General features: G+C 46.3%; 1 protein-coding gene across 1 annotated transcript in view; it reads right to left on the reverse strand.

Moving 5' to 3' along the window:
- ATP6V0D1 (ATPase H+ transporting V0 subunit d1) overlaps window positions 1-22,088 on the reverse strand; it is a 34,556-nt gene that overhangs the window by 4,061 nt on the left and 8,407 nt on the right. The window contains exons 2-4 of the mRNA XM_069026945.1: window positions 20,053-20,224; window positions 6,354-6,532; window positions 3,321-3,400 (exon numbers count right to left, since the gene is read on the reverse strand). Coding sequence (XP_068883046.1) covers window positions 3,321-3,400; window positions 6,354-6,532; window positions 20,053-20,224 — 431 coding nt within the window. The remainder of the gene's footprint in view (window positions 1-3,320; window positions 3,401-6,353; window positions 6,533-20,052; window positions 20,225-22,088) is intronic.

The raw sequence follows: 22,088 nt of genomic DNA on the forward strand, positions 1-22,088 counted from the left end.
CTCTTATCCCAACCAGAGCACTGCAGAAAAACTTAAGGCCAGGCACAGCTATGCTGTCTCCAGGAAACGTAATCCTTTGTGGAGATGTTCTGTAATCCATCTGGAAGATGACTGTGTCTCCCAGGGGGAGCCTAAGAAGGCTGTGGATGGCTAAAAGTATCATTCAGCAAAAATGTTCTCAGAAGTGATCATGTGATAAAACACCTCCCTGGGCAGAGAGCTGCAACCAGAATCACTTCAAAGGGATGGAAAGAAAGAATGCAGAGACACCACAAATCTCTGCTTTATCACAACAACTGTAGGACTGAAGATGGACCAAGAAAGTGCAAGTTGGACACCCTCAGCCTCTGTACTAGGAAAGCACCTGGATTACTGTGTTCTGTAAATATTTGTTACCACACAGTGCAAGAGGACAATGCTGGGTGAGCATCACTCATCAAAGAGAGCCTCTCCAGCACTCGCCACTGCTCAGGTGGAGGAGAGCACAGAGCATCAGTCTGCAGAGTTACCACAGGAACAGGGACATGGATAATGGATGCTGTTTGAGGCTGACAGGAAAGGGAATGTGGAGAAGAGATTCAGTCACTACCTCTGCCCTTATCAGAGCTCATGCACAAACCTAAGGCTTTAGAAGCAAATACAGGTGGACTCAACTATCCAGCAGTGAATGGGGATCCAATATCACAGACACCATGGAAACACAGTCTGTAAACACCTGCACACTGGTGCCCTTCCAGTGACGGCAACTGACAGAAACGCTCCAGCGTCCTGAAGCCCTTACCCCAGGAACAGGGGTGTCTTTGCCTTTAATGATCCTCAGTCGGTCTTCCCTTTCATGAACCCACCCCCTCTACCTCCTGCTAGCCTCATCTGTCCTCAAATCCAGTCTGAAGACAAGCCTGTGTCCTGTCCATCCACGCTGACTTTTCCAACATCATCTGTAGATACCACCACAGCTTGGATTCCCTCCTCTTCCAGGTGAGGGTTTCCATACAGAAATCGTCATACCCGAGCCTCTAATGTGTCTTCCTTAGCCCCTTCTCCTGTTTTGCTGTTCATACTCTGAGATGAGTGGAATGAGATAGTGTCCAGGTCAAACACGCTTTACAGAGGGACTCAGTAGCACAGTGATACTCATACAGTTCTTTTATACTGTTAGGAACACGTTACCATGCAGAGAGACACTTGCTTAGGTCAATCACTACCCAAGATTCCATTTAGTAGTAGGAAGGAACAAGGAGACCCTCACTGTACAAGCAGAGCTGGGGTTCCTCCTTACCTCTGCTATACACCACTCCACATTTATCCACATTGATTCACCTGCTTTATTTTATTATCCAGTCACAAAGTTCCTTCAGCTGGTTCCTACAAGAAAGTCACCAGCAAAGGGCAACAGTCAGCTGGCTTCACTTCAACAAGAGGTGAAACAAAGGGAGTAAGCACTGAAAATAACAATGCCAGCACACTTCCGTTGCAGGACTTGGCTACTGATTGCACTGTACACTAAGCACTGACCACTTTTAACCTCTGTTCCCCATCTTAACCATATTTCCATTTGAGAACCTTCATTGCTAACAAGTAGCCTTTGTAATAGCTTTCCTCCTATGAATCCTGCTCAAATCTTCTGTCAACACCCTTACAGATTTCTGAAAAAAAATCTCCAGTATGTCTGGGAGATAGCACTTCCCCTTCCCATGCCAACTTCACATGGACACAGGCATTTGTCCTGGGCCTGTTGTGTTTTTCAGAGCAGCTCTCTGCAGATTTCAGACCTGACTTTATTTCCCTCATTTGCATTGTATTATACATTTTCCAGTCCCTGGGGAGAGAGGTGGCTTCAAATAGAGTCTGTAAGCAGTAATCACCTTTTCCACCCCTTCATCCCTGTGATTTGTTACGGACAGAGCCCCAGGGGCTGCTCTTTAGCAAGAACCAGTGCCACACACACTGAGGCATTACAGGCACCTACATTTCCATTTGTGGGTAGCAAGAGCAGACTACAAAGCAGTATCAAGCCTCAAAAAGGATATGGGAAAGGACATGGCAGCTGGGATGCAAGGGGATACATCCCACCTCCCTCCCAACCGGTTTTCCCTGTGCCCACTCTGCTCCCTGCCTTCCCCTCCTGACTCACGTCAAGACCAAGGCCAGTGCCCTGCAAGGCTGTGGTGTTTATGCACACAGGTGTCCCTCCTCATTACAGCAAAGACCAGTACATGCCAGGGGCCACAGGCAGCTGGGCATGACTGCTGACACGCCGTTCCTTCTCCCTCCCTTTGCCTTCTTCCCTTCACGCCTGACCTGCTCTCTGCCTCTCCAAACAGGCCACAGCTTCCTTAGAAAGAAGAGGTCACACCAACTGCAGGCTGGCTGTGACCAGCCAAAACAAGATTGACAGATACAATCTACATCCCACCCTTGATCCAGAGAGCTGAGATGGAGCGATAGCCACAGCCTGCACATAAACACACGCTTCGACACTGCCAGCTAAAACCAGACAGGGCCTGCAGAGGAGATGACAGCTCAAGACAAGGAGATCCTTAGCCCCTCCACATCCCTCTGCCAATATTGTCCCCAGCTTCCACCTTTCACACTGCTCTATCAAGGACATCTAACCCCAACCACAGCCACAGAAGGCTTGAGCAGACTGCTGGAAGGTCTTTGGAAAGGGCTCAAGACAGGGTGCGAAACCAATGGGAGTCCTTCAACCAAGTTTAAGATCTAGTCACCTTGAATGCAGTTAACTACACCTCTGAACCCCTGTGGTGAGGAAGCAGACTTCTCCTGCCTGCCTGGGGCATGAGGAAATTCAAAGACACAACCTCTGCAAAATCTCTTGCACGGACTCGACAGCTCCAAGAAAATCCTCCTCTCTGCCTAGCTCTGGTGCCCTGACTCGGCAGAGTTGTGTGATCGGATGTCAGGCCCCTCCAGGAGCGCTATCTTTACTTTCCAATGGACGCAACCAGGTTTTGGCCATGTTTAATCACCATGCCAGGAATAAATAGGGAAATTAATATCTCCTTCCCTTCTCGGAGACTCTAGAACTAGGACAAGAGGCAACAGGCAGAAACTGATGCACAGGAAGTTCTACCTGAATATGAGGAAGAAGTTTTATACTGTGTGGGTGACCATGCACTGGAACTGTTTGCCCAGAGAGGGTGTGGAGCCTCCCTCACTGGAGATATTCCAGAACCACCTGGACACAATCCTGTGCCATGTGCTCTGGGATAACCTTGCTTGACCAAGGAGGTAGAACCAGATGACCCACTGTGGCCCTTTCCAACCTAGCCCATTCTGCAATTCTGTGACTCATTTACCTTATACAGGGTGTTTCGAATTATTTCAATATTCATTTCATCCAGGTCCTGTTCAGATATGCAGTCTTGGAAGAAAGCAGCTGAAACAGAGACAGAAGTTAGCATTGCCCTAACCAGACCCATGTTCAGCACTTTCCAGACTCCTCTACAATACCAGGCAGAAGCACACCCTGTCTTGAGTTTGTCCCTTCTAGGCCTGGCCCTTATCCTCAGCAGCCAAACTGTCATGACTCAAAACCTCAGGCTCCACCATGGTTCCTTAGGCCATAATAATTTTTGGGGTTCTCATATGAAAGTCTCGCTTCACCCTTAATCCTATGGTTTTGTTAACAGCCTATTCCCAGCAGAAATTCTCAGCTCCAGCCTCCAGTATCAGTGATACAGAAGCCTGTATTTAAAAATAAGCAATCTCCAAACTGTTCCCACATGCAGGCACTTGGAGGTGACAAGGCAGCTTTGAACTGCCTGCTACAGCATTGCAGGAGTGCTTAAGTACCTGTGAGACAGCAGCTAGTGAGTCACAAGGAGTTGATGCTTCTGCCTCCTTCTACAATATCTTAGTGTGATTAAGAAGGCATGGTGATGCCACAGCTCCTATAGACCATGACACGGGTCATGGTTGGAGTCAGGAGTTGTTTCTCCTGGTCAAGTCTATCAGCCTCATTTTCCATGTCTTCCAAGTGCTTTTATTTCTCTAGCTGGAAGTTAGCAACAGGAGACAGAATAAATTAGTAGGACCTGGTAGGATGCTCAGCCCTACATACTTTGCCAGAGTACCTCTGGGAGGGAGCTGTTGATGCCATCTAAAGAACACAGATTTCAGACCAAACAGGTGCTGCAAGCTGCAGATATAGATGAGTTTTGTACATCTACAGTGCAATGTAATGCTGCTGTTGTGTTCTTGCTAGCAAATGAGTGGTACAATAAAACCCACTGACAAGACTTCCTGACTTCTTCAACTCTCACTCAGCAACCAACTTTGCTGAATTTGCTACAAAGAGAAATCTGATCTGTCTCAGCTTACACACTGCAGCTGTGGGTAACAGACACCACAGCTGTGCTGAGAACTGACCAGTGCTCTGCTCTGTGCAACAAACTAGCTGCAATGCAGGCTCACACCTCTGGCCTGCACCACTTTTATAGCATGAGCTGCCTGGAGGAACAGCAGCCCCAATGTGGGTCAGGAGAGTTCTGAATGGAGGTTAACCTCCCCAGAAGTTTCTTTGCAGCATCAGAGCACAATGCCACGTGGCTGGGGGAACACTGTTCCCAGTGGCTGGCAAAAATGCAAACAGAGTGTGCCAGGACTGGTTTTTACTGCAGGACGTGCTGGCCAGCCTGGATAGCTAAGCAGTGGCTACTTCAAGAGTAGCTGAGGAATGAGTACACAGCTATTTCAGTTCTTGGCCCTCCAATATCCCAAATTAGGCTTACAGCAAATCTCATTTTGCCCTGTTAACCTATGAAAGCCATTTGGGGTTAGGCATTCCCACCAAGCCACGTAGCAACTCAAGTCCTTTTAGGAGATAGAGCTGCTGTTTCTTTGCGTGTGGTCACTGGAAAGAGTGCAAGTTAAACAACTGAAGCCTGCATGCCTGCTTGTTTAGGCAACACAGCTACTCCCCATGTTCCCCTGCTGAAGAAATGCCACACTAGTTGGTACACAGCCCCAAGGGCATGGCCAGGGCAAAGGTCTGGAGAAGCCAGCCCAGCCAGGGCTGAAGCAGGCAAAACAAACTCATGTGCAAGTACATGAATGCAAGAGGCAAAGACCCTCAACTGCCAGCCGTGTTCTCCAGAACCACCTCAACACTGACATGGGGAATTTTCACTCCATATTCTGCTGGAAGCTTTAAGGTCTCTGAGAGATAATCTCTGAAATACTCTGTTCTATCTTCTTGCCAAAATGGGAAGGTTCCCACTTATTTGTGAGGAGGATTTTCTTCCCACACATCATCCCTACAGTGGGCTCAACTCAGCTGCATGCAGAGCCTCAGTTCTCCTGCTGCGTTGTTGTCCTGCCTTGCAACCCAGATCTCTTGAGGCACGTTCTCCCTTCTTTGCTGGACACAAGACATTTTTCCATGACAACTACTTCATTTGCCCCATTATTACACAGAGCATTTGCAAAAGCACTTCAGTTCCAAACCTAACTATTTCTATCAAAGACAGTATGATGACTTAGAGTGTTTTGATCTTTCTAGCAACCCCAAAAGAATGACTAATCACCGACTCAGGCATATCTCATTACGTTATTGCCCACAGATGCTAAACTAGCAAGTCACCTGTGACTACCTCCCCTACTGCTGCAAAGACTTCCATATTTTCTCCAGAACCACTTCCTACACCTTTTATCTTTAAAGAACATATCTATCTTACTAGCTGTTCATAAGACATTTGATTTTAGTATTATGTGCCTCCTAAACAAGCCTGTAGCCCTGAGACAATATACCTCAGTCCAAGATGCTGCTATACAATGAGTTTTAAAAGGCTGTTGGAGATTTCTTTGTTTTGCAGTGGTTGTTTGGGCTTGTTTTTTGTTTATATAAAGGGCTTTCATTTAACTAGTGCTAATTTTAGTAGTCTCAGAACAAGACTGGGCATGTGCAGATCTCTGTAATTATCTATAAAAATTGCATACAAGAAATTACCCAATGGTCCAACTAAAAGTGCTGGAAATCAAATTATTTGTTCCAGCAGAAGACCCAATAGCCCTTCACTAAGGAGACTCAAAGCCTGGCTCACAAAAACCAAACTTCCCAGCAGTCTGCCCTACCACTGTGCTGGCCTGGACACTGATTGAAGGGTACAGAGAGCTAGCTGGTTCTCCAGAGCAAAAGATGGCATAGGACAGGCATAAACCTGAACTCAAGCCCAGCCACCACAGGCAGTACAGCCACAGCTCTGCATTACCCACTGCTTTGTCTTCTTGGAACACAACTTAGGCTTAGCTGGAGCTAGTTAGACTGGGGGAGAAAGGGACATCTGTTCCACCACACACAGCTGAGAGGTATTTTGAATGGCTCCACTCACCCAGGGGAGTGTCCACCAGGATTGCATTGTAGAGCTCTGCAGGTGTCTGAGCAATGTTCACAGCTTCCATCTGCTCGAAACTTCCCAGAGGATGGCACTTGGGCACCAGTTCAGAGATGGAACGCTGGTGCAGAGTCCCAGTGATCAGCAGAATGACATTGTCAATCATGTAGCTGTACCTGGAGGAATGAAAGAGGAAGACTGAAACAATACATATAACACGAAACCCAGCAACAGGCACACATCATCTCCTCGTGAACATCTCCAGAAAGATGCAAGCTTCCCACAGAGAAGTACTAAGGTACCTCAGCGTCTGCTTATCATGCTGGCCTAGGAAAAGGCAGTCAGGCATAATCCCAGGCTTTGATTTATGCCACAGCTGAACCACACCATCTGGGTACCACCTACCACTGAAGAGCGTTACATTGGAACTGACTTCTGGAGGTCTCTGGCCCCCTACCCTGCTCTGAGCATGGTCAGCTCTAGCTGCTCAGGCAAAAAGACTTCTGAATGTTCATTTGAACTTTGAATTATTTGCAAGGATGTGTATCTCACAACTTCATTGGGGCTCTGCTTCAGCATCTGACCACACTTGCAATGAAAAGGCTTTTCCTAACATTCCCCCGTGGTCATTTGTCTACTGTCTCTAATTCTGACCCCACACACCTCCAAGAGGAGCCTGGCTCCAGCTTCAGTGCCAGCAACACTGCTCCATCTTGCCAAGTGAAAGGAGGAAGGGTCACATTTCTGCAGCCTCACTGTGTTCCAAAAACAACAGGATGGGCAGCTTTGGCACAACCTTCACTCACACCCTCACGAAACTACACACAAGGTTTTTCACACCTCTACACCAAAAGCTACAAACTTCTTTGCATTAACCCAAGTTATGACATCCCAAACCAAGTTCTCCACTTATGTTGTTCAGGATTAGCAGATCCAGTCTTTGGCACTGCAGCAACGGGACACTCAATCTGGAATCATAGCACCTGGCATAAGTTCCACCAACACAAGCCCTTTGTGGCCCTTCTCTCCAGTATGTCCATGCTTCTCCTGCAGTGAGGAGCTCAGAACTGGGCACAGCACGCAGGTGAGGCCTCCTCTAGTGCTGAGCAGAGGAGAAAGAACACCTCCCAGTACTCCCAGTCCAGCCAGAGAACAGAGACACAGATGGCCTGAAGACTGGGGACACATGAAAGGCTGGTAGCCTTCTCCAAGTAGAAGGTCCAAGCAAGTGATCAAGGCATCACATAAATACTAAGTGTCCCCAGCAAGAACAGCAGTGATGCTCTAGGCATCTTAACCACCAGCTAAGCCACAAGCCGACCAAGCTGAGAACCTGAAAAACATCAAATGAGATGAGGGAGTTTTTTAGTCAGAAGTTGCCTTTGCACATATCCCTCAGTAGCATGGGGAAGAGGCACAGATGCTGAAGAGAAGGATATGTGGCATTTTACACTCCCTCGATCTCGCTGCTAGAACTCTAACTCTAAAAAGTTAGATGATGGAAAAGACCTGAAGAAGCTCCTTGGCAGGAGCTGCTCCAAAACAACCAAGATCAGACCTGAACTAGAATGGCAGAAGGTGTGCACATCTGGAGTTGAAGCTCTGCTGAGAGTCAGGCTTCCCACAGGTACTTGAGTAAAGGAAGTACTTGAAGAAAGGAACTTAAGGCCAGCATCCTGGGACTGTGGTGAAGACAGGCATGGCAAAGCTCTGGTGATGTTTGCCAGGCACACATTGGGATGCTGTTGGTCTTTGTATTTCCAAGGTAACAAGGAGCACAGTGCAGACCTGCTTCCCTTTAACCACATCAAAGGTAGGTAAGCAGAGCCAGTTAAAGGCAGATTTTACTAGTTTTTATTAGATGGGCTTATTGCCTCTCAAATATGCTCAAAGGGCACGTCCATGAACAAATCAAATCCACACCTTAGTTCCTCAAACAGGTGCCGCTTTTTTCTCTCCACACTGCAAGGCTGAGTAGTGCACCTCCTGGCCCTATGATTTTTGCAGAGCACCCTTTTGTGTTTGCAGCCTACCTTTCCTGGTTCAATCTAGAACCAGGGCAATCAGCACAAGCTTCACGTACTAGGAAACCTCCTTTTGCCCTTTAATCCACAAGGTCATTATCTTCCCTCCTGTTTGTGCAGCTCTCACCATGGAGATGATTGCAATCTCCAGGACAGCAAGAAGGGCCTGTTTATGAGAACTGAGGTAAGTCCCTTGCAGTAAGCAGCTGGTTCCTGGTAAATAAAAGCATCTGCACCCTAACACAGATGCTTCTCCATGAGGTGCGCCAGAACAAGGATACAGAAGATCATTTCCCAGCTCCACCATCTGCCCTCAACATGAAAGTTTCCTTTGTGCAACACAGTAGCCTTAAGGAAAGACCATAGGCAGCACTTCTCTCAACAAAGCAAAGCACAATATGCGATGAGACCAAATTTGTTACTTTAACTCAGCCTACAGTGAAGGAATAGGTAAGGAAATATGGTCATGTATGCCAGCACACCTCCTTCCTATCCCCAGTTTACTACAGATACCACTTTCCACAAGATACTTGCAAGAAGCCTGGCCAAAGTCGACTGTACAAAAAAGGAAATGAGGAAAAATGTCTGGAGCCTTTCTGCTCTCAGGTCTTCAGAGCAGCTTACTGGAGCCCCACCAAGCTCATTCATGCCTTCCCGGTCCAACTCAGCACAAAAACCACAGCCAGGTTTTGGGCAAACTGCCAAAATCTGACTCTCTTCATACATGGAAGCTCCTGCTTTCAGACTGATGGTCCCAGGAAAGACAACGCAGCTGGCTTCCAGTGCCAGAGAGCAAAGCACGGCCCTCCTTGTTTAATTTATACCCCTTAATTTGATTTTATCTCATCCTTCAGGGAGGTCTGGGAAATGCATGGTCTATAACCCAAATGCCAATGCCTCTAAAGAGGCATCAACTGTTTTTAAAGATTACTTCACCCACTTAAATCTTGCTGTCAAAGGATTCATCTCTGCAGGAAGAGTTAACATGCGTGAGATAAAGGGGGGAATTCTCCTTCAAATTTCCATCGTGACAGCATTTCAAACCTTCACAATAACAAGGGAGATACAGCTGGACAAAGGTCTTCTTGTGCCTGTCAAGGCCAGCCAGACATCAGCACCACTACCTAATCCTTGATGGTAGTTCCATTCACTTCAAGCAAGCCCAGACCACCCTCATTCACATTCAGTCCCTACTTCATCCCAATAAAACCAGTCACAGCTTAGTCACTCATAACTAGAAGGCAACTCTTCTAGTGCCAGGGCAGCTGGAAAAGCCTCTTCTCATCTGTGGAGCTTTCTGCTCACCCAGGGATATGGGCACAAAACCAGCCAGAGTGTGACATGCACAGTTACACCAGGCATAACTCCTCCTGTCACCCACTGAATGGAGGTGTGGTATATTCCAGAAATTCACGTTCACAGAAATACAATTTTAGTCAATACTGAGAAGCGTCAGTAACATCTCACAGGAAAGTATAAGTTTTTATTAAAGAATATAAAAGAGTCACCAAACATAGGAATATCCTCAGCATCATCCACAGCAGGAAAGAGATGATTTACAGCTTCCTGAAGTCCGAGACAACTGGAGCCACTATCTTTGCTCCTCCAGCAACTCCCACTGCAGAACAATATGCATTGGGTGACACTCAGATAACAAGAACAAAATCAGACTAGGATATGCCTAGAGAAGCCAAAAGAGGGGGGCTGGTGGGCCAAACCTTCCTTCCAGCAGCAGCAGGCCAGAGTTCACTCTCACTGCTGGTTTTGGGAGGTATGGTCTCAGGCAGACAGAGCAGAGACCCCTCACAGAGAAGAGGGGAGAGCCAGCCCCCAGAAGCTAAATCCTGACATAGTCACCCATGGCTAGCTATGGAGCAGAATCAAGCAAGAGTAGAGCACACATGCAAAAGCCATGCCTTGACAACGTATGTTTCCTCCTTCTGGCATTACTTAAGTACAGACACTGATAAATGAGAAATGCAAGAAAGACTGCAGTGGCCCACTGAATATTTGGAAAGGCTGTTTTAGCAGGGGAGCACATGAAATGCATGAACATTCATCACATGGGGCATTTACAACTTGGCTGCAAGGCACTCAAGCACAGCACTGCAAGGCAGTGACCCCAAAACAGTTAAACCTTCTCCCTCCCCCACTTACTAATCTAATCTAATCATAAAGAGTCATTGTCCTACAGTAGATAGGTTGGTTTTTTATTGCTTTCTGTTCCAGGACACTAAAAAAACCGTCAACAATACTGCAAGTGGTCACAAAGCATGAATAATGATGGAACATTGCATGACCTGAGATTCTCAGGGATCCTCCAAAAGTAGAGCCAAAACTGTAGCTTAGCAGCTGCTCTGCAAGGGATCATGAGGACAGCCCTCCATGTCACAGCCAACAGACAGCAGTGGGCCAATGCAGAGGTGCATAGCAGGAGTTTTGTTGGGATGGGTTGAGGTATTGCCTTGCTCAGGCAATTTTAATGCTTTCCAAAACCAGCATTAGACGTTAACTCAGACTACTGTGAGCAAGGCCAAAGTCCTTATGTGACTGCACTGGGCAGTTACTCAGATTACTATAGAAGCATGTATTTATTTTGGGATGAAAAAGGGAAATTTCCAGTGGGATCAGAGCAGTGCTTCGAACTCGGCATGAATTCTAGAGACAGCTTTAAAAGATAATGAAGTTGTTTTGACTGTAGTCACTTTAGCATCTAGTGCTTCCCTCTTGCAGCTCATTCAGTTCACATACTCAGGGGGTGTTGGGAGAAGTAACTCAGGGAAAAAGTTGCAGGCTGGTTGTACCACTACTTCCTTGGGTTTGTGCATAAATACAGAGATCCATCTGTATCCCACTGGATACCGTGCTGGTACACAGAGCCACTTGTCACACCTCTCTCAAGCTCCAAATGTTAAGCAGCCACGGGGGAAAGCAACACACAGACTTCAAAGCCCAAAAGAGCAGTGGCTGACACTAAGAATAGTGCCAACAGCTGAGATGTTTGTATCTGCGGGGTCAGCTTGAGATCATTAGTAAATAACTGCACAGCTGTCCTGATCTGGAAAGAAGAATGTTGCACATCAGGAAGATCTCAGTGTCTCACTGAGACTTGTTTGAATAACAGGCAATGGATGTGAACACAGTCAAATCCTTAAATCAGTTTCTCAGCTTGTATTAGAACATGTCAGATCAGCAGCAGTTCTACCTCTCATCTGCAGCTGAGGTCAGATAGTCCAGGGAACAGCAAGAGCAGATGCAGTGTGCAATGCTCTCTGCTCAGTGTCCTTGCTGGTCTCCTCCTCTTTGCACATTGTCCTTCCTAGAGTCACACCAATACAAACCATACCTAAGGGCCACATTCGTGAACCTGCCAAAGAAAAAGCTCAGAATTTCATGGTTGCCACCACAAACCAAGGGCACTGAGCCAGTAAGTGGGTGCTCTGCTAAACTTAGATCAACAAGACCATTTGAGAGCAAAGAGTTATAACTTCACAGTACTACAGAGGCTGTGGCAGCCTTTCAAAACCAAGTATCCAGGAATGTTCTCAGCATTAATCTATATTTAGCTGTATCTCCACATGATTTTTACTATCCTCTAGTCTATGTCTCTTGGGATACTGACCTCAGTTTTCCACTGGTATCATCTGTTAACTTACAAGCAGCAATCCAGTGTTAGCTGCATTAAACTAACGAGAAAAAAGCTACACAAAGTACTTTTAATTTTAAGGCTTTATGAATTTGACTCAGTGTTCCTGATCTGTAAAAACCCCTTGAAACACCAGAGAATGTTTTGAACACCTTGCAGCCTGGTGCAAGAATCTCTGGTTGCCTAAATTTGATGCCTCAAAGCTTGAGAAACACGAGGTTCATACGCAAAGCTGAGCCCTGGCACTCTGCACCATGTTGAGCAGACTTGAGCACTAATTACATTTTAAATATTGACCAAAACATGTAATCATGCTGCTTTCACAGGAACCAGCTGCAGAAGTCAAACTTGCACAAAGTTCTTCTAATCTTACATGTAAAGCACAAACCCCCAAACATTTCACAGATATAAAATAAGAGGAACGGGTGCACTGTTCACATTATCACCCAAACTGTCTCTAGTAGCTAAGAAACCTGACTGAGTTTAGAGGCCCAAAAGCCTTTATCTACTTCTCAGTGAATGTATGGTCTGGACCCAGCCAATGTGCAGAACATCTCTGTGCATACAGACCTGATGCCAGCAGAAGACAAGAAAATTCATCATCTCATTTGACATGCAGTAAACCATATGAGGCAGATGTAAGATTTAGCTCAGTCTCTTAAGTTTTGTGGTACCTAGGCAAAGCTCTACACAAGTATTCACTAGACTTCAAACTAGCTTACAGAATGGACCTGGGAGAGGCGACTCAGACCCAAGATGCCCCCAGGAAGCCTTCAGAACCCTTGGCCTCCAGGCCTTCTCTGGGCTGAACATGACAGTCTAGAGCATTGGGTGAGGCAAATCAATGGAAAGGTAAAAGGAAAACAAAGGCTGCTAAGGTCAAGCACTGAAGACCTTGGGAATGGTTTCAATCAAGGAGTGAAGCATGTTACACGTGAACAGAAATGCTTAGTGAGTGCACACTCGGCTGAAGGCATTGCATACAGGTTTTCTTCTGAAAAAGCTGCAGTCACACAAATTGATTTGAGGAGCATCAATAACCTCTAACACACACACACTCCCTTCCCTTCTTGTTTTATGCCTCTAACAGACATTCTGTTCAGCCTGTCAAGGAAAAGACTGCAAGAAGGAGCACAGGGGAAGTACAAGGACTGGTCCTGCAAACTGCAGAATCACCAGAGGAATTCAGCTTTAAACAAAGCCCAAGAAGACAGAAGTCCACACACTGCCTGTGGATGACACCACATAAGCCTGGACAGGGATCTTATCCAGGGGCGACGAATTCTCACTTAATCACCCACAGCTTGCATGCTAGGGCCCCTTCTCAGAGCTGCAGTGTTTCACCAAAGACTTCTTTATCTTAGTGACACATGGGCTGACATCTGGAGCTCATCACTCAGTTTTTGCTGCATCTTTACTGCCACCAGTAACATTTTGTTATGACATTACTGTCACTACCAGAGCTCACTGTTTGCCAGGCACAGAGTTAACACCTTCCAAGTGAAGAACAGTGCTGCTCCATAGGAGAGAAGTTCTGTTGTTCCCATTCAAATCCACTGGCCAAACGAAATATTTTTCAGGCACCAGAGGTCTGGGGAAAAAAAGCATCCTCTTAATGTAATATACAGTGAAATACACCTTTCAGAGATTTCCTTTCTAATGAGAGCACCCACAGTCACACCATGACTCCCACAGTCACCACCATGCAACCCAGTCCATTGTCACAGACACTGGTTCTGGGAAACCAGTGAGATCAGCATCCTTTGGGAATGCAGGTGAGCAGATGCAGCTCTGATGCCACCATCCAGAGGACACAAGTCTCTGATCATTTCCGGATCATTAGCTACATGCCCTCTTATTTTGAATATTGTGTAATCCCTCCAAGAACTTGGCTTATCAGTTCAACTTTGCACTCCCTGCAAACAGGGAAGCTGTTTGTCAGAAACCTGCGCTGCTTTGCCAAAACAATCTCTGTCAGAAAAGGCTCTTAAACCTTTTATTGCAGGATCCCCAGCCACTATGGTAATTTTTGCTTCCTAACCTCACTGCCACCAAGGACCCTGACTGAAATTGTAGAGTGTAATTTTAACCACAGCAGCATTAGGAAAGATCCTTCAGATTGTTGCACTTGCCCCACTGAACTACACTAATGTAAAGCATTTGGAGGGTTTTTTTCCTTCTGCAGGAAAGGATTTCAAAAGGATGCAGTCATATTTTGTAACCTCCACAGTTGTGCCAGGATGCACACTCCAGTACACTCAGAATGAAGACAGGCAACTTCCTACTCCAGAGAGGAGGATTACTGCTCTTGAGCTCAAGTAGCAATTGAAACAATTTGGCTGCAGAAAAACCACTGCTGCAAAATTAAAATTGAACTCAAAGTTGTGCAGCAGAAACTAGATCTATCCAGTGCAGGGGAGAGGCAGAGCAGGACCGGGTCAGAGAGAAGGTAACAGAAGGAAGTGAGCTAAGAAAAGGCACGTGCAAGGGGAAAAGGTACATGCAGCCTCATCAAAAACACATCTTGTGACCACAAAAACATACTGAAAGCCAAGTTCCCCACTGCAACCTCAGGGCAAAAAAAGAACCTGGTTCCCAGCCCTTGCTGGTAAGATAAAGATAAAAGATGACCTAGTCTGTCCTCTGATGACAGGCTTGATAACAGATTTGGAAGATGTATTTAGACCCAGCTTGCCCCCAACCCTCACTCCCACAGCACACTCAGTGTCCACAGTTACCCGCAGCTCCCCCCTGAAGACAAGACCAAACCCTTCTCTGCCCATCAGTTTGCTGTGAGGGTTCAAGGGGCCCAACAGCTGCCAGAGCCCTGACACTGGTCTGCTGCAAAGCCAGACTTTCTGGAGCAGGGAAGAGACTGTGCTGAAACAAGGGGGAGGGAAAAAAACCCAAAAGCAACCCCAAACAAAAAACCACCACACAACAGAAAACAAACAAACCAACCCAAAAAAACCACTAGACCCTTCTCCCTACCATTGGAAAAATACTAAAGCTGAAAATCTGATAAGCCTACAGCAGGTTAGAGTCAGGATTCTTTATCCTAATGTTGCTCCTATCTAAACCATATACAGGAACACTGGAAGGAAGGAGAGACAGGCCATGGCACTGTGTCAGGTGAACACAAAGAACAAAGCCTGTACAGAAAGGCAGGGCAGCACATCACTGAGAAGAACCTAAAACCCACTTCCATCCCACAAGTCAATATGTGCTTGTTGAATTCAGGAAGTGGCTTTTGCTGTTTCAAGAACACTTAATACCTGTTGCTGCCCTACAGAGCACCACTGCATTCCCTCAGGCAAACAGTCCATTGTTTTTGTTGGAGCAGAGATGTTAACAGACAATTTGTGCCTATCGCTCAGAACCTAGTATGGTTGGCCGAAAGACATGGGGAAGCACCAGCAGACTTCCAGCAAGGAGCTGCGTGGCAAGATGCAGAGTAAGCAGGTGTGCTTTGGAGACTGTAGCAGGCTCAGCAAACCGAGCTTTCTGCTTGCAGTGGCAGAGGCTGCCAGCTACAGCCACCACTTGAAAAAACAAATTGAGGAAGTTGGCTGATTTCCCTTATTTTGGTACTAAGAACGCAACACTTGCCACAGAAGAGTTCCTGGAGAGAATGAGAGCCAGGAAAGAGTCAGTGTGGTGCCAGGAGAGGAGCACAACAGGACAAAAAAAAAAAAAAAAAAAAAAAAAAAAAAAAATCAGTGTCAGCAAGTGTCTTGGGGAACAAAGACCTTACCTTGGGGCTGCTGCCTAGCCACGTTCTGGGGTCAGTTTTGTTCACGTGCTTTTAAACACTGTCCTTTCTCCTATGCTCAGGACAGAGGTTAACTCCTGCCCACCTCCCCAGGTGACCATCCTCACCCACACTCGCGGTGCACCTGGGGACAGGCAGCACGGGGCTGGAGTGCCACCTTCCGGCAAGCAACCGGCAGCGCGGCCTCCCCTCCCTGGAGCCGGGCACGGAACGCGCTCTCCCGAGCCGGGCACGGAACACACACCCTCTGCTCCAGAGCCCTTGCACTGCCCCCCTATTGCTTCTTCTCCTTCCCCTGGCCTCACTTATTGCAGGGACTGCTTCAAAGAGGCAACTGAAATTACATGGTATAATTCCATATGGGACAAACGGCATGGCTCCTGGCAGGCTGGCGCTGAAGCCAGAGGAGACAAGGACTACAGTTGCTCCCACAATCAGACATTTCCCCAGATCTCAGCAATGTGTCCTGGGTCAGATCTCAGCACCCTCAAAAAACAAGCACAACAATCACCTGATCACCCACTCAAAACCACCCCAAAGGTCCAGCAGGACACTCCGGAAGGAGAAAGCCTGACAGCTTTTTAAATGCTTGACCCACCTCCTGGCATCAGCCATGCACACTCTGACCACCAGCAGTGAGTGTTAACAGGCTCCAATGTGCCCGTCTTATGTGAGGTTATCCAGGAGTCCTAAGGAGGCCAAAAAGGTAAGTACATACAAAGACATCCAGCAGCAGTAGTTTCAAAGCTGGACATGCTACAAAACATTTCCTTCCATTTTGAGCCAGACACACCTCCTACAATCCCACTCAGTGTTAAAAATCTCTGTTTACAACTCAAAAGAGGTCTTGGTGAACTCAAGCTTTCCTCCTGCAGAAGCCAGCCCTGCTCAAATTTTCCACATCTTTCTACTATTTTTTATTTCACTTCAGCCTGTATACTATTAGCACACAGATACATCAAGTTGAGTACAATTTCTTCTTCTGACCACCTGGTGCCTCAATTGCCCTGAGCTGTCTACCAGGAGCAGTCTTTACCATTTCCTGCTCAGGTTTCATTAACTATCCTAAAAGAATGGAGTAGGAAATAGTCATGCTCAAAAGGCAAATATAAATCACCCCTTATCTGTGTGCGCACCTGGGGTGAAAAATCAAGTGGCACAGGCTTGTCCCAGTGTCCCCCAGGCAGGTAGGATGACACAATGCCTCTGGGTGCACAGGCACAAAATCCTCAGCACTGCCAACATCCTTTGGCTGAACATTTTTATGGTGCTGCCTCCATACATGCCTGAGCTAGATGAAAGCCACTGGCACAAGTGCATGTTGCCAGCTCCAAAAAGGGCTGTTCTCCACTCCAACTATTTGGGACACACATGGGAAGTTTTACACTGTCAGCAAATCTCTGAAAATTTCTGTCCCCTGCCCCAAACCAAGACCTACTACAACTCAAGGGACAGTTTCAGGGAACACAGCCTGAAAGGCAGCCCAAGAAGTCACATCTAGTCTACCTTCTTTTCTACTAGGCCCATCACCAAATACTAGGTTTATCAAGAGAAGATACGAAGACCCACTGGGCAAAAGCAGCACCCTCTCCAAACTTCTTGTGGTTCACTGTATCTACTCTTTTAACCTGTCTGTGGTGTCATTACAAGCTATTAGAGATTCTAATACCCTGATAGTGACTCCCACCTTGGACCAGTCAAAGCTGGTAACACCTTCTCTACTGCAACAGTACTCCACTGTGTGATGAGTGCAGACCCAGAGGTCAGACCCCTCCATCAGTGGTGTGGCAGAACCATGACAAAACTCAGCTGAACTCTTGGACTCCTTGCACAAGACTCTGCAAGAGACTGCAGACATTCCATATGGGAAAACACCTTTTTCCTGCTTCACCTTTTGCCTTCCTCTAGGCAGCACTGCAAACAGTGGCATTAGAGCAAATCTTGTAGGTAAAAAGGAAAAGAAGAGATAAGAGTGAAGATGACTTGAGGAAGGAACATTCTGTGCTGAACAGAACCAACATATTCAAGAAGAGATTATGCAGTAGCAAGAGACACAGGTACCTGCACAGAATCATTTTTTGCTGTAGAGAACTCATCAAAATCAGAATGACAGAAGCAGAACAAGACCAAAGTTAAATCAAGTTGAGGGCAGAACACCAGTTTTAGAAAGTTATTCCAACAGCTGGTTAGAACCAGCCTTTCTGATTACAGAAGATGTTTTAAGGTCTTCTTCAAAACTCGAGCTGGATGTAGACACTGGATAAAGGTCAACAGGACTGAAGTAACAGGGAATTGGATTTCCACAGCCATCCATAGCCTTCCTACCAAGTCAGGCAGTGTGTAACCAAGGCAGGCATGGTCTGAGACCTTTCAGTTCATGTTTTCCACACACTGGTTTTCAAAGCAAGACTGCTAGGCAACAGCAAAGTTTTAAAGTCTGCAAGATACTGGTGTGCTGCCCAAACTATTGCCTTTAAACAGATATGACAGATGCATTAGTGATTACTATGATAATTCCATAGAGACACTTTCATAAATCTGTAACACTGCAAAGGAAAAGCAACAGTGGAGGACCACCCACCTAACACTTCCAACCTCAAACAGCACTGATGTCTTCACAGAAAACTCAAGATGGGCAAAGAGGTGTTTTAAGAGTTAAGTTTGAGAGAATAGAAGTGATTGCTCCATACAACTAAGATGATGAACTAGAAATTGTTTCATCCATTGCAAACACTGCTGCAAAATGGGAGCTTGGTAATGCCTTGCTCCATATTTGGGTCGAAACACGAAAACTCCAGAAATTTTACTGACAAGCTTATAAGTAAAAACTATTTCTTAGAAAACAGGAAAGGCTTAGGAGACAGCTTTAGCACAGTGACCCAGAAAATAACAGATAGAAGCCACTGGGTTAGAAAGTGAGATAATGGCAGCATCCAGACACAGAAAGGAGTGAACACAAAGGCACATGGCAGAGAGATGGGTGTTTACTCAATATTTGCAAATGTAGGAGTTGCCACAGATAGATGAAAATTTAAAATTTTTCCATCAGCCACAAAGATCTTTCTACATCAGCCTGCATCATTCAAAAACTTGTAACTGGTAAGGAGGGTAACACACACACACAACTGCCAAAAATGCAAGATTAAACATCACTTGCTGGAGTGCTTGCGATGAGCCCAGGCTCACTGTACCAGAGGTGACACATTAACTATCTCACTTGAGAACAGAGTATGATCTCCTTCTCAGAAATTCAAGTTAAAGTCACATTCTGCTGAGCCAGAAACTCACTTTTGTCCAGGAGACATCTCCTTGGTGGTTAGAGGAGACCATTGGCTGTGCAGTTTGCAAGCCAAACTAGAGCTTACAGGAATATAGATTAAGGAAAGGAAAAAAGTCAATTTTACTTCCATGTTTCAGATGCAAGCTAGGACAACTGCTATCCCTCCACCACTAACAATTCCATTTTATTACCAAACAAAACAAAAGCAGCACCCTGGGAAGCAGAGGGTTGTGCAAAACCTCTGGGAGAAGATACCTCAAGACTGCTGGGCTATTTCAAGCTTTTCACATCAGCTGAACCTGCTGTGGAAGACCCATGTGTTTCCATGAACCGACAGGGACGTGCTGAGGCTGCTGCAGCCCTGCTCCCTGCTGTGCCTTCCCCTAGTGCTGGCATTTGCTGGATCCCACTGAGCTGTCCAAGAAAAACAAACCAGTCAAAGGTTAACCCTGAAAGGGAAAAGTTGTTCGATTTTTGGCCAGCTCAACTCCCTGAACCAGTTTGTGGTGGGGCCAGAGGAAGACCTAGAGGCCCTGGGATGGGACAGGAGAATCACATCAGCCCTGATGATGGCTGATCAACCTCAGTGGCTCAGAACTAGCAGGCAACTGCTGTAATACACACGCATGGCATGCCTATGTTTTGCGGCAGGATTACAGTTTTCAAAACCCAGGAACATTTAACTCAAGGGACCAAGATAAATGGCACCTCTAAGAGACTGAATCAATACTGGGATGGAAGGCAGCCAAGCAGCTGTACCAATGCAGAACACGCTCCCTGGGAGCAGAAGCTTTTAACAATACAGTGATACAATGCTGCTGGTTTGAGACCTCCAGATACAACCAAACCCGTTTCATTCAAGAAACATAAAACACAGCAGGCACAGGGCTGAGAGTAGAAAGCTGGTCTGAGAGCTCTTACATCTGGAAGAACACCAGCACTTCAAATGCTGTTCATGACCAGCTGGTACTCACGTGATAAAGTCCAGAAAACTTGCCAGGGGCTCATACGCATGGTTCCTCATGTGACGGAACTCCACCACCATCTTCTCCTTCAGCTTATCATCAATGACGGACACAGTGAGCGGGGAGGCTTCATTGGCCAGGAAGTTCCCATAGTCTGTGCTCTGGAGGTGCAGTTTCAAGTCTGAAAATGAAAGAATAATTCCACTCTAGAGGGTTTTGGGCTGAGTTTGGGGTTTTTTTTCAGGATAGCCAAGAAAGCTGTTGCTCAGCACTTCTCTAGGCACTCTGTTCTCTGAAAGATAACCTAGACAAAACCCATTTGTTAAGTCATTCACTTACATTTGTGCGCAGTTTTATGATGGACAACCCAAATGCAGGAAAAGATCAGTGATAAATACCTACTTTTATTCTCTTAATCTTGTCTAGCCTCTGTTTTCAGGTAGCCACTTCAAGGCATCAGTTCCATATCAGCCTTGCCTCATTTTAAAGACAAATCTGTGTAACTGAGCACACACTGGTGCCAGCTGCTCACTGTGCTAAGTCAAGGTGGAAGCTTCTTGATTTTCTAGGAGGTATTTGCTAGAAATCTTGGGGGAGAAAAAAAAAAATAAAATCACTTAAGCACTCTGTCTAGCCAAAAGGGCTCTCTGGTTGCAGGCTTCTCTGAAGAAATCACAACCAAGAGCCTAACTGCACACACACAGCAAGTCTCTCCAGATACTACTGATGTGGAAGCATCTGTAAAGTTTTCAAAGCCATAAAGACAGAAGCGGCAACTTAGAAATTATAAAACATCTTGGTCTTACATTACCAAAGCAGCCCAGCTATTTTTGCTGGTAAATAGAATTCAGGCATTAATAGGTACAGAGGGGCTAGTGAAGATGAAGGCCATTTAAATCCAGGGTAGGTAATCCCTGCCCAGGATGTAAGAACATGCTCAGAAGTCTTCCCCTTCTCCAGTTTCAAGCAGATGAACCCTTTGTTTCCTCTGTTAGCCCTGCTGCAGGTCAGGTGCCCAACCAAGCTGCAGTCCTGGCCAACAAGCAACCACAACACGCTGAGTTCTATCAAGATACAAGCCCTGTTTGAGCCAAAAGCATTTAAGCGTCTCTATGGAAAAACTGAATCCAGAACCAAGGAACGTCATATAATTCTACTCCTCAAAGCTCTACTAGTTGCATTGGTACACAATGTTCATCTCCCTTCAGCTTCACCTCAGAGGGCCAGTTAGGCAAGCATCCTCCCAGGGATTCAAGACCTTTATGGGGTAAGGAGAGGAGCTGGAAGCATTGAGTCAAACCAGATGTGCGCACACCATCCAGAGAAAACAAAAAAAGACACTTCTCTCTGATTTTTCTGAAGCAGCAGCACTGAGGCTGCCTTTCCCTTCCACTGAGCCATACAAATCCTCAGCATTATGGCAGAAGCATCCATGGCATGAAGGTCAGAGCAAGGACTCAGCCTGGTTTGAGGAGTTTGATCTTTTGATATTACACCCAGCCAGGGCACGAGCTGGAGAGCTCCTCCTCAGGCTCCAACCTGAGCTTGTGCAGAGCGATACTGTTCTCTGCCCAAGGCATATAGGGGTCAAACAGCTTCCAAGCCAACTGACTCTTCTGGGTGTTTCCAAGGAAGTCTAGCAAAGATGGTTTTGACCCAGCATTCTTTACTTACAAAGATGTTTCCACTGCTCAGTGTTGCAGGAAATGGAGTTTAAAAAGAAGGAAAATAAAGGCCAGAGACTTAAATACCACTCAGTTTCTCATGTTTCTCAGTGGTTTACATTAGAGTTTTGGGGGCACTTGTAGAAAGGAGGGGATTCTACCCCTCTAGTCTGTTCTGGCGAGACCCCACCTGCAGCACTGCATCCACCTCTGGGGTCCTCAGCACAGGAAGGACATTGAACTGTTGGGAAAAGGTCCAGAAGAGGCTACAAAGATAATTAGAGGGATAGAGCATCTCTCCTATGAGGAAAGGCTGAGAGGATTGGAATTGTTCAGCCTAGAGAAGAAAAGGCTCTAGGGAGAGCTTATTGCAGCCTTTCA

The sequence above is a fragment of the Aphelocoma coerulescens genome, chromosome 11 (assembly GCF_041296385.1).
Source record: "Aphelocoma coerulescens isolate FSJ_1873_10779 chromosome 11, UR_Acoe_1.0, whole genome shotgun sequence".
Lineage (NCBI taxonomy): Eukaryota > Metazoa > Chordata > Aves > Passeriformes > Corvidae > Aphelocoma > Aphelocoma coerulescens.